The following is a 12,813-nucleotide window of genomic DNA, read 5'->3' as shown; positions in this document are numbered from 1 at the left end:
GGCTCTGGAGCCCTACCCCTTCCTCCCAAAATGTGACCTGAAGCAGCCCCAGCCTCCTGCAGTCACAAGACTGCTGTTGGATTATAGTGAAGACTCACTGTGACTTCAGTGATGTTTGGTGCTGTGGGTGCTGCTTCCATTGAGGACTACAGAGCACTCTGAGTCAACCACATAGAACTTACCACTGTATATTTCACAGGAATGGTGTTCAAGACAATGACCACTGCCTCACACAGTGGCCTCTTTTTACAATAACCCACAGGGAAACCATTTCAGGCTTCAGGACCAGGAAAGTGTGAGCAACTGGATGCCATGAATCCTGTAACTGCTCCAATTTCCCCCTTTGACTTGGCCGGTAGGAAGCTCAGAACCAAATCTGTGGCCCATCTTCTGCAAACTTGTATAATCCCAGAGTGTGCATTTCAGGGTGCTAATCTATCAACATTTCTGTCTTTGTTGTTTCACTCCCTTTATTTTCTCTTTGTCCCAATTTCTTCAACTACGAATTTTGACAAACCACTTAAAGTCAAAATTTTTCTGACTCTGTTTCTATCTCCTGAAGTTGCAGAAAAGAATTCTAGGCCCTCTTCCCACAACAAATCCACTAAACCTTACTATTTTAGGCACTAGAGCTCCACCTTCTTGAACACTTTATCCTAGATGTGAGCTTCTAAAGAATCTTTCGTCCTTCCAGTCTCTCCACTGCCGCGCTCACAGCAACCACATGCAACGGCTGATTCTCATGCTTGCTCTCCCACTGGACTGGGAACTCCTGAAACACAGAGGTCAGGCCCTGTTTGCCGCTACCTAGTACCCAGCCAGGGCGCAGAGCACAAGATAGTAATATGTGCTCAATAAGTATTTGCTGAGGACATGAATGAATGAATGAACTTCCTCACTCACACACATGGCCCAGGAAGAAAAGGGAGAGCCCAGGTCAGTCCAGCTGTTTGTGAACCTTTCCATCTGACAACTGTCCTGAACATCCTTAAGGCCCCCGGCAATGGGGCCAGAGCTGATTCTCCCAGCTAAATCCAGAGTAAATACACAGAAGACAGAATTGGTCCTCTGAGGGCAGCTGGGATAAATTTTCACAGAAAGAAATGATTTCACAGATCTAAAATGCAATATGCCTGGTCACCAAAGGGGAAAGGGCTGGGAGGGATAAATTGGAGGTTGGAGATAGATCAATACACATTAATATGCATAAAATAGATAAACAACAAGGACCTACTGTATAGCACAGGGAACTATATTCAATTTCTTGTAATAACATATAATGGAAAGAATCTGAAAAGAAAAAATATATGTATATAAATATGCATGTATATGTATAACTGAATCACTTTGCTGTACACCTGAAACTAACATTGTAAATCAACTACATGTCAATAAAAAAATTTTTTTTTAATGCAAGATGCTGGATGCTCCAATTAGTATTATTTTGGCACACACTTTACATTGGTGCTAATTATGTGCCAGGCATTGTTCTGAGCTCTTTACAAATGCCATTTTTTTAACCCTTGTCACAACTTCATAAGATGGGTATTAGATCTATCCCCGTTTTATTTTCACATGGTCCTTTCAGCATTCAAGTCAGGTACCCTGAAATGAAGGAAGATGTAGCTATTCAGTCACTGAATAAATGAAAATTAGTTACATTGAGTTCCAATATATAAATGGCTGACAATTCAAATGTTAGCCTTTGCTCTGAGACCGGATCCCACATAACACCACATTGCTCACCGAGCACTAATTAAGCATCCACCAGCTCTGACCGCCACGAGTTCACAGCCTGGTGGAGGACATACCACACACCCAGACAAATAAGAGCCCCAATATGGTGCTGGCAGCAAGAGGAGAAGGCTTCCTGGAGGGGGTGATGTCTTGAGTTCTGCTTTAACAAATGGACCAGCATTCCTGGGGAGCAGCAGAGAGAGAAGCAATGGTGCAAAGGTGCAGGGATGCGAAACGGCTTTGGGAGGAGCTAGTGGCAGCCTGGGGTAGCAAGGAACGTAGAGAGGGGAGCAGAGGGGTGAGGGATTATCATTTAGGTGGTGGCCTTGGCTGCAATACTAAGAAGCCACCAGCAGGTGTGAAAGTTATACAATAGTCATTTCTGTTCTAGGAAGATTCTTTGGGCAGCAGTGTGAGGGAGGGTGGTGAGACTAAACAGAGTGAGACCACTTAGGAGGTCGTGCCAGTAAACCAAGCAAGAAACAGTGTGCACCTGGACGAGGGCACTGGATTCGGGGATATTTGGGAACCTGAAGCTTTGGGCTGATTGGGCAGCTGGTAAAAGAGCGTAAGATGACACCCCAGCTCCTGACTTAGAGACCAGGGGGGCAGTGCTTGCCATGAAATAGGGAGCGGTCTGGAGCATGCTTGCAGGGACGAAGACAAGCTCAGTCTCTAAGCTTGGGAAAGCCAAACTGGGCAGCAGAAATCTTCTTCATTATCTCAGAGAAGTTACTCAGAGTCTCGTTCACATCTCCTTTTAATAAAATATGATGCATTTCATTCTGTCATCATAGTGAAAAATCATTGCCCTTTTCTGGGAATTAATAACCTTTCGAATTAATAACCTTTGGGTAGGAAAATTGGTTCCATTAATACCTCCTCTTGGACTTTGTAGGTTCATCATCTCTCTGTCCTGCTGTCCCCTGAAACCAAAAGCCCAAGACTTATGTTTGAGAAGCCTGAATGACTTTATGCTCAGAAAGGATGATCAGGGTTCTTAGTAATTGGGCTGAACTGCATTTACTGACTTAAAATGCTGGTATGGCCTTGAGTCAGCCCCTCAGCCACAGGGGAGCCCACCCTTGGCTGGAAGGGATGGGGAGAGCACCCCACCCCCCTGTTCTTGGCCTGATTCCTAATCTTGGCAGAGAGGATGTCACCCATGCTGGGGTGCCACCACCCGGGAACATGGCACCTCCTCAGGCCTCCCCCGCCCCTGACCAGAAGGGTATGTCTTTGGCTGACACCACGGTCTTGACCGCTGGTGGGCTGCCTTGCAGAGTCGGGTGACTGTCCACACTCCACAAAGTGGCTCAGAGTCAGGATGAGGCTCCCCCAAAAGAGAGGCTAGAAGGACTTTCAGGGAAACAATACAAGGTGAATTCTTAAAAACAATGTTTTTCTTCTTATCCCATCCTCTTGCGATCTTTGAAAGATTCCTAATAGGTATTCATTTGGCTTTTTCTGCTGAAAAACTCCTTAGCAGCAACTTATCATCAAGAGCAAAACGTCCAGACTCCTCAGCATCCCAGGGCCCCCACACTCTGGCTGCCCAGGCTTCTGCCTCCTAACACCCGCAGCATCCCAAACCTCTGAGCCCTTACCCAGCTGTTCCCTCAGCTCACCCACCCACGCATACACACAAGCCCTTCAAGGGCAGCATCAGCATCACTGTCCCTGAGAAGTCCTCCCTGCATGCCACTCCCCATCAAGCAAAAGTCACCATTCCCCTTGCAATCCTCCCTACCACAGCCCTACCTGGTCTGTGCAAGGCCATGTGATATAATGTGTCTGTGAGCAAGAGCGGGTTGAGCCACATGAGAGTGTGCACAGGGTCATTTAACTAAGATGTTCTATGTGCTGTCTCCCTAGCACTGGGATATAGGGAACTGGAGTCAGAAACACCAGGTTCAAATCCTACCACTTATTGGCAGCGTGATTTTGTATGAAATGATTATCCTCCCTGAACTGTAGTCCCACTTGCTTCTCCCATATTCCCACTGTCCTAGAGTTACTCTAGTATCTGACTGGCTGGTCCTAGTCTCCAGGATGGCGTGATGGAGAATGTGGCCCCCTGCACATCTTTGTTGGGTCCTCATAAGTCACCCTCCATCATCTTCCAAGAGAGAAATGACCATTCCATTGGAAATGCTCTTTAGGGCTTCCCAAAGCTGCAGCTCACCTCCACCACCTCACAGTAACCCCATTATCTAGTGCTCTTAGAAACCTTTGGGATGTCCCAGAGCCAGCAGAGATGGAACAGATGCCAGGTTAAGCACCATCCCCAATCTTATATTCCAGAGCCATTTGGAAGAGGATCTCAAGCTGTTGAAACAAACGAAACATCACAGGAGACAGAAACAAGATTCCTGCTCTTTAAGGACAAAACCGATAAGGGCTGTCAGATTCGGCTCAACCACCCAGACACATTACAGCAGTGCGCCTTCAACTCCTCGTTGCCCCTGGTGATGATAATCCACGGGTGGTCGGTAGGAAATGCTGACATGCCCTTTCCCTCTCCTTTTATGTTTTCTTTTATTTCCTCCCTAGTGTGTTCAATTTTAATAAAAAGATAGGGAGCTGGTGATAACAACTTCTTGCATAATATTTGTAAAGCACATTCTAATTTTCCAAGTGCTTCCCCACACATTATCTCATTGATTATCTCAATTCCATGAGTAAGCAGGTCAGGGAAAGTATAATTATCTCCACATTTCAAGTAATAAAATGTGGCTCAAAGAGGTCAAACAGCACATAAATGCCCATAAGAGATGGCAGTTCATGCAGGTGAATCTGCATGTTTCACAAGAGGAGGTAGGAAGCCGGAAGACATAGTCTCCCAATGAAATGTTGTCTCTGTAAGGGTTAAATTCAGCTGCAAATTGGCAGTGGTTCAAATAAAACAGAAGTTTATTTCCATTTCACACATAGTCCAGAAACATGTAATCCAAAACTGAATAAACAGCTTTGGTCAATGAAGTTCCTCAAGGACCCAGCTCATTTCCTGCTCAACACTTAGAGTGTGGCCCTCATCCTCACAACCCAAGATGGCAGCTAGTGCACTAGCTATCACATCTGTATTCCAGGTAGCACAAGGTAGTAGAAGGTGTACACAAAAAAGTCAAAAAGCAGGGAATATTTTAAAAACAACTTTGAAAGATAATTCACATACCATACAATTCATCTATTTAAAGTGTACAATTCAATGACTTTTGGTATATGTGTGTTTTGGGGGGTTACCTTCCGAGAAGAATCTGTGAATGCTTCTAACTACATCCATTGGCCATACCTAGATGGAAAGGTGGCTGAATATGCAGCCTCTTGGAGAAAGTGTAGCTTTTTAGTGATGCTAAAATCTGTTACTGTGGCAGGAGTAGGGAAAGAATATCGTGGACAGTGATTGAAGTCAGACATGTTTCCAAGAGGAAATTCTGCCTTACTGGTTTCCAGCCCTCCCACCATTTGAAGCTTGGTTCGCAATTTGAAACCTCTAGAAACCTGGGGTCTATTTCATGACTTAAAAACCTTTCCCTGCCATTTAGCTGAAAAATACTCTTGAAACCGCCCATCTATCCTTCCCTACAGGGCAAATCGAGCCCATCTGCCCACCACCACTCTTTCAACAGCTGTGTACTAAGAGCTTGCTACATGCAGGCTCCTACCCTCCACACAAACAAAACAGACCCTGTGCTTGGCCTCGTGGGGTAGTGGGGAGCCACATGATGTCACATGGGTGTAGCCACGAGGTGGGGGCCCACTATTCCCAGCCCAGAAAAGCACAGAGGCTCTGCAGCCACCAGCAGCCTCCAGCAGCCTCCCTCTAGTATTTAAAGGGCCCCTGTCCCAGGGAGGTCACGGGTTCCACCACACCACAGAGCTGGCAGTGAAGGCGGGGGGGGGGGGGGGGCTCCAGATGGGACCTAACATAGATGAGGCCCTGCAGGAGCTAGGCCCTTTACACTAGACATCAGCCCACTGAATCCCTACACACCCCCGACATGGCAGCTCAGAGAAGTCAAGCAGCAACCACAGTTACACAGTCCTCACTGGGCACAAATCCAAGACCAGAACCCTCATGCTCCAAAGCCACACTCTCAAAGAGCCCTCCACAGGGAGCCTTTGTCAAGGACAGGTTTGACAGGGGGCCCATCACACAACAGGCTTCACGTGGCAATCTCCTCACTGTAGCTCTTTCCAGCTGGGCCAGGAGCTCCGTCTCTGTTTCTTTAAGAAAAACATGGACTAGGAGGCAGAGGGCAGAACCCTGAGATGAAGACTGTTTTCAAGGGAACTGAGGATCAGACAGGGAAAGCTCTCCCATGGGAGTGGGGCGGGGGAGGCATGGGTTAGAAGGCCAGTCGCTGTCAGGGAAGAACTTCCCCTCTCCTCAGCTGCTTTAGCCAAAGGGACCTCCCCTTACAACAGAAAAAGAGAAAAGAAACAGGCAAGGAGGGAACGCTTATGGAGCAGAGCTTTGGGGAGAGCAGAGCTGTGGACTTGGCACCTGACTCGGGGTAGGGACTGGAGCTGAGAGCCTCCGGGTAAGGAGGTCCTCACACAGCAGAGTAGGCACTCCCCTGCCCGACCCCGCCTCCCCTCACCTCTGCTCGAGCTCCTTCCCCATCCATATGACTCCTCTCCTCTTGACTTGGTATATGTGTGTTTTGGGGGGTTACCTTCCCAGAACCATTGGCTCAGGCTGTGCCTTCTGCCTGGAGTGTCCTCTCCCTCTTCTCCTGCTGGACAGTATCCATTATATATTTGGTGCTAAAAATATTTGTCACCTGAACCAATGGCTGACTAAACATCTTGTTTACAAACAGGAATCAGCAGGGTCCTCTTACCAGGATCCTTTTACCAGAATGAGTTCTTTGTTCTCAAAATCCAGTCCAGACTGGAATACATCTACCACTGCTAGTAATAATAATAATCACAGCAGCTGCAGGAACTAACATCTACTGAGTCCTTACTATGTCGCAGGCACTGTTCTAAGTGCTTTGCATTGATTAACTCATTTCATCTTCACAACAATCCTGGAAAGAGGGCACTATTATTATCCCCATTTTCCAAACAAGGAACTGGGGCACTGAAAAGTTAACTAACTCGCCCAAGGTCACTCAGCTAGTAACTAGGACAGTCTGGATTTGAACCAAACGTGCCCCCTCCACATAGAAGGCACTGGATAAACACTTATTATATGAACACATCTTACCCTGGAATCATATGCCAAACCATGCTGTCCAGCCCCACCTCCGCAGTCTAGTCATCAACCACGTCAGACTTTTCTCCTCTCCCCGGACAGACACACCACACTGCCCTTCTGTGACTCAGCACCTCTGCACGTGCTCTTCCTTCTACCCGGACCTCCCCTGACCTCACCCCAGCCCCCACTTTCACATGCCCACCTTGACACGTCTCAGTGAACTCCTATTTATCCTTTAAGACACAGCACATGTGTCTTTGCAGGAGTGCCCTGCAAACTGGTACTGAAACAAGGTACATACACAGAACAATTCTGCATAAACACTTACTGAGCTCCTACTATGTTCCAGCTCACAGGGCTAGTCCCTCTAAAGCAAGCAGAACACGGTGGGTGAGAGGAGAGCAAGCGAGGCGGGATTCCCACGTTGGGTAGCGCGGGCTTCCCAGAGGAGGTAGCGCTGGAGCTCACCCTCAAAAGATAGACCAGCTTTCAGCACCTGATCTACAGAGACTTTTTCATTGTCTTAAGGCTTAGAAAGTCCTAAAATAGGGAAACTTTAAGACAATGGTTCTCATTTGAGGGCTGGGCTTATCCCCCAGGGGACGTGTGGAAAGTCCGGAGACATTTTTGGTTTTCACAACTCGATGCAGGGGAGAGGGGGTGCTGCTGGCATCTCATGGATGGAGGCCAGAGGTGCTGCCAAGCAGCCTACTGTGCACAGGACAGCCCCCACAGCAAAGACGTACCCAGCCCCACATGTCGTCGATGCTGAGGTCGGGAAGCCCCGTGTTAAGCCCTTTCTCTCGAAGAGAAGGATCCAGCATGAGCCAAGAGTCGGAGGAGGAAAGAGGTGAACAGGGAGAAAGAGGAGCTAGCACGGTGTTCCCTCCACCCTCCCGGGGACATTGATGACCCTGTGGGCCCGCCCGCAGGTGGACGGCTTGCTGGAAACCTGGACCTGGCAGATGGCGGCTGCACTGAAGTCCCAACAGGCCCAGCCAGTGAACGTGGGGATGGCAGACTGGATGACCCTGGCCTACCACCAGTACACCGTGGCCGTCCGCAACGCTCGCCTGGTCGGCCAGGAGATCGCAGCTCTCCTTAAGTGGCTGGAGGTGAGACCTACCCCCACTGCCTTCCCCCATCCCCGTCCCTCACCTCCTCTCCCTTCCTCTCTCTTCCTCTAACATGGAGTGAATTGAGCTGATCTCCAACAGCAACCCAGACAGAAGAACCACTTCTGCTAGGCTCACAGGAATGGACAGAGAACAGACTCCCAGGGCTCTTTCAGATGCCTCCCATGAAGCCCTATTTGTGGAATCCTCTCCCCTGCTACGCCATCCACTATTCCTTTTATGCTCACCTCCTTGGATGTGCGAAGGGATATAAACACACCCTGTAAAGCATTGAACCCTCACACGAATGAATGGGATCTGCAGGGCATTAACGTCCAGGTGAAGATGGGCAGGCAGGAGGCAGGGTCCCAGGAAACCAAGTACGAAAGCAGAAAGGACAGAGTCAGCAGGTGAGAAACCAGTCTGGGTCCTGAGTAGGAGTTAAGTACCTCACTAGTGATCAGGCCCAAAGATAACAGAGAGCCCAGAACAAGCTGGACCCCAAAAGGCTTTTATCCAGGGGGCTGTTCCCCTCCCTCCTGCAACCATCTTACCACTGTCTTGCAGGAATCTGTGCAATTTTCTCCAAGCAATGTTCATCTAATTGGGTACAGCCTGGGTGCACATGTCTCAGGATTCGCCGGCAGTTACATGGGCAGAAAGCACAAGATTGGGAGAATTACAGGTAACCATGCCTGGAAACTAACTGTAATCTCCACAACAGCACAGGGGCGTGGAGTGAGGACCCGCTTTTGCAACAGTCTCATAACGAACACACCCCGGGCTTCCCTCGAGCTGTATTAGAGTTCACCGGAGGACTTGAAGCATTGTTTCAAACATGACCACTGTCACTGACTGCTGTTCCAAGCGAATTCAGAGCCAATCACAGCCTCGCTTCCTGTTGCCTTTCCTCAGACAAATGCCTCTCACAGTCATGCCAGTCCTAAAAAGTAGGCTTTCTATACACTTTTGAAGCAGCAGTTTCTTTTTCAACTGATATCTTTAAAAGCCCAACGTGAGTTAAAGAATCACAGCCCTGAATTTGCTGTAACAATCACGTTAGTACCTCAGTTTCTGCATTTGTGAAACTCACGGGTCTTACTCTGGGGCCCATTTGGCTTGAGGGAGGGATCTCTGCACCAAAAACCTTGCCCTCAGCTCTAAGTCAGCTTGGAAATGGCCCTAGATATCCTAGGAGAGCTGAAGACAGGCGGCCCCAACACCAGCCTCACTCCCAGAGCTACATTCAGAAGAAAAGACATGTCTTGGCTCCCCAGCCAAGTCCCTGAGGCGCACTGACTCCTACAGGGTAAAACTCAGGAGGGCCAGGCAAAGCCCTCCTCAGTGTCATCTCCCCAGAGCTCTACAACTTCTCCACCTGCTGATCCCTTTCTGCAGTTCCAGGCTTCCATGACGCCAGGCTTGCCTCCACTCTACAAACACGCCATGGCCTCCTGCTCTTCTGGGCCTTTGAAATCACCGTTTCCTCTGCCTGGAATAACTTGACACCACTCAACCGCCAGCCCTAGTCTACCTACCAAACTCCTACTCATCCTTCAGGACTCAGCAGGCAGAAACAATTTTCACAAGCTGAAACAATTCAAACAAAATTTGAGATGAATAGCATTGCTGTGACCTATTTTATCAAGGAAGAACATTTTTGGCAACTACTATCTACTATTACCATTATTTTGCCTAAGAGAAGAGATTTATTTTAACATTGAAAAAAGACAGGGATGATGACAGATATTTGAACTAAGCAAATTTGTCATGATGAGAATTCATCTTCTGGTCCTTTTTTTTTTTTTTTTTTTTCCCTTGCTGGTGCCTGAGGAGGCCTGATCCACAGACCAGTATTTGGTGGCCTCCATGATTTAACACTGAATAGCCCTGGGGGTGAGCAGACCTCCCATGAACACCTTCCATAGAAACCCAATGAGCCTATCATGGACAAACCAGGCCTAGAAGGCTGAGTCAGAATTGCAGAAAGGCAGCACTGGGCCCAGGACCCTGTCTACACCAGCTGGTGTTGTGATCACATAGGCATTATTATCCAGGCCCACACGTGTCAAAGGCAGCAGGACAGCTAATTATTCTGTGGTCATCTTGTAGTCAGCCTGATGGAGAAAGGAATGTAAATCACACCGAAATATCTTCCATTTGTAACTACGGGTGAGGGCTGGGGAGCAGTTACTCTCAAGGCCCCCTGTCAATTCCTTCATCCCCAACAGGGATGGAAGCCAGGGCTGTTGTGGGACAACAAAAAGTCCTCCAGAGAAGGTCAAGGAAGAAAGATGGAGAAAAAACCTTGAATGCATAAATACTCCCCAACTACAGTCAGCCAGGAGCTACCACTTGTCTCAGGCAAACATACCTGCCACTTAAGAACCAGAGCTGTGAACCATCCTATTTGCTCACAACAATTTTCCCCAAAGAACAGTAATGACCCAGGGCTGTTCTGAACTTTCCAATGAAATGACATTAGTGTAGGGGGGAAATCAGCTTGTTTAGGGAAATTATTGACAATGTGCAGGCAAATAAATTCTTTCTTTGATGGCACGTGCTTACGATAAGCACAGCAGAGTTTGGGTATGCAGACAGATGCTCTTGAAAGTAGCTTGAAAGGTGCTTAAAATTGATTTGCTTAAATAAATCAAGCATTACCTCATAACCTTATTGCTACCCCTGGATAGTTCCTGCAAACCTCTTTTCCTTATAGATAATGCCCAGCCTGTGTTCAATTTTCAGCACCATGAATTACTGTGGTTTTACTGCAAAAAGGTTACAGCAAGATTTTCTAGAGAAAGATTATGTCCTAGGATTTTCTTCTTCCTGCTAGCTCATGAATGTGTAATAACACCAGAAAGCTAAAAAGAGCATTTCTCCTCCCCTCCCCTTGCTCCCACCTCACCCTTCCTCTTGCTGTCCTGTTAGGACTGGATGCTGCGGGCCCTTTGTTTGAAAACGCTTCCCCCAACGACCGTCTTTCACCAGATGATGCCAATTTTGTGGACGCCATTCACACCTTCACGCAGGAGCACCTGGGCCTGAGTGTGGGCATCAAACAGCCCATAGCGCACTATGACTTCTACCCCAATGGGGGCTCCTTCCAGCCTGGCTGCGACTTCCTAGGGCTCTACAAACGTATCGCCATGCACGGCTTGAATGGTGAGAAAGAAGACACTAGCCGACGCCGGTTTACACTCCCACACTTGAATGGGGCCTCTGGATCCAGTGGAATCGAATCTGCGGGATTCCGGGAAGGGTTTGGCAAGGGAGGGGCCCAGGGAGAAAGGTCACCAAGTCCACACAGAGTGAGGGCTTGTGGGGGTGGGTAAGGCTGCCATTCCTCCCGGGGCCCCTCCTCTTAACAGGCAGTGGTCACGGGAGCCTAAGTGCTGAGGAGGAGCTGAGGGGCACCACCAGGGGTCCCCACTATTCACCTCCACCCAGAGGACCCAGTAAAGTAGCTCCTGGGTCACTAGCCCCTCTGAAAGTTGAGTGCTCATGTCTGTGCTTATTTCTCTTTCTCCAGAAGCTTCCTCACTCAGGGAGCTTCCCGTATTCTGGGCCATGTAACAATCCACTGAATAGATCATGGCTTCCTGATCCCTGGTCTCACAAAAGTGGGAATAACTCTCCCACTGCCCCCCATTCCCTCCCAGGAGGTTTAATGAGCTGACCCTACAGGACGTTCATTACTGAGATTCTTCCAATTCGAAGTTCAGCTCTAAATAGGTCCTTGTGATGTCCTCTGTCTCAGGGCGGAAGCTGAATGTGGCTTTATCTGGGTTGTGATCCCACTTCTCAAATTCTGAAATTGAAACATTGACGTGGACGTTGATAGCAGACACAGGATCAAAGAACAAAAATGTCAGCAAAAACCTTACGTTCCACGGGCCTTCCAAATTTCTCATTATGATAAAACATGATGATTAAGATATGCCAACTCACTCCAAGTCAACTGGAGAGCTCCACCCCCGCAGACCACCTCCTCAACCCAATCATCTCAGCTGAGCTGAGAACACATTCTCTGTGATTACACCACCACCTTCACATCTCCTGTATCAGAATGACCTTCACACTCGACATTATCTCATTTTGGCTGGACTCCCAGCTCCACCCACCCACCTGGACAGAACGTTCTGGGAATTTCCCCTTATCATTCCTTACATCTTCCTCCAATCCTCGCTCCTCTAGTCACCAGCAGTTCTCGGTGACCATCTAGCCCTCCTCCCAGGTCTATAACCTCCCTAAGCTCAACACAGACCCCCTAGGATGGTGTTCATTAAACAGGTGCCTGTAAATGCATCTCTGACCAATTACTGCCATTTTCTCCTTGGTGCTACCCTTCAGGGTGATGGAACCAAGTATATTTATTTAGCTTGCTTGGCCTTGTGATTTTCCTGAGTTTTCTTCACCCTTATGTTGGAAGCGGCTCCCACACTGGGGTGAACGTGACAACTTGCTCACTTGATAACTGCTTTAGCATCCTTATCAGCTCCTGGCTAGGTGAGCTTGAGTGAGCTAGCGAATGTCTTTGAAGCTCAGTTTTCTCGTTGATAACAGCTGCCGCCAGGAACACCCATAGAGGCACTCAGCATAGTACCTGCCTCAGAGTAGGTGCTCAACAAACACTAATGACCAAGAACTGAGATGAGTAATCCTGGGGCAACAGCTTTTGGCAAAGTTACCAAAGTTACCCTCACGTGTGGTACTTGCCATGTCCCATGGTGGTTCCTCAACATTCCTTGA

At 48.3% G+C, this 12,813-nt stretch overlaps 1 protein-coding gene across 1 annotated transcript in view; it reads left to right on the top strand.

The window, feature by feature from the left end:
• LIPC (lipase C, hepatic type) overlaps positions 1 to 12,813 on the top strand; it is a 150,118-nt gene that overhangs the window by 118,285 nt on the left and 19,020 nt on the right. The window contains exons 4-7 of the mRNA XM_010979945.3: positions 4,042 to 4,229; positions 7,876 to 8,058; positions 8,626 to 8,743; positions 10,993 to 11,226. Coding sequence (XP_010978247.1) covers positions 4,042 to 4,229; positions 7,876 to 8,058; positions 8,626 to 8,743; positions 10,993 to 11,226 — 723 coding nt within the window. The remainder of the gene's footprint in view (positions 1 to 4,041; positions 4,230 to 7,875; positions 8,059 to 8,625; positions 8,744 to 10,992; positions 11,227 to 12,813) is intronic.

The sequence above is a fragment of the Camelus dromedarius genome, chromosome 5 (genome assembly GCF_036321535.1).
Source record: "Camelus dromedarius isolate mCamDro1 chromosome 5, mCamDro1.pat, whole genome shotgun sequence".
NCBI classification, from domain to species: Eukaryota; Metazoa; Chordata; class Mammalia; order Artiodactyla; family Camelidae; genus Camelus; species Camelus dromedarius.
This window is presented reverse-complemented; position numbering and strand designations above follow the sequence as displayed.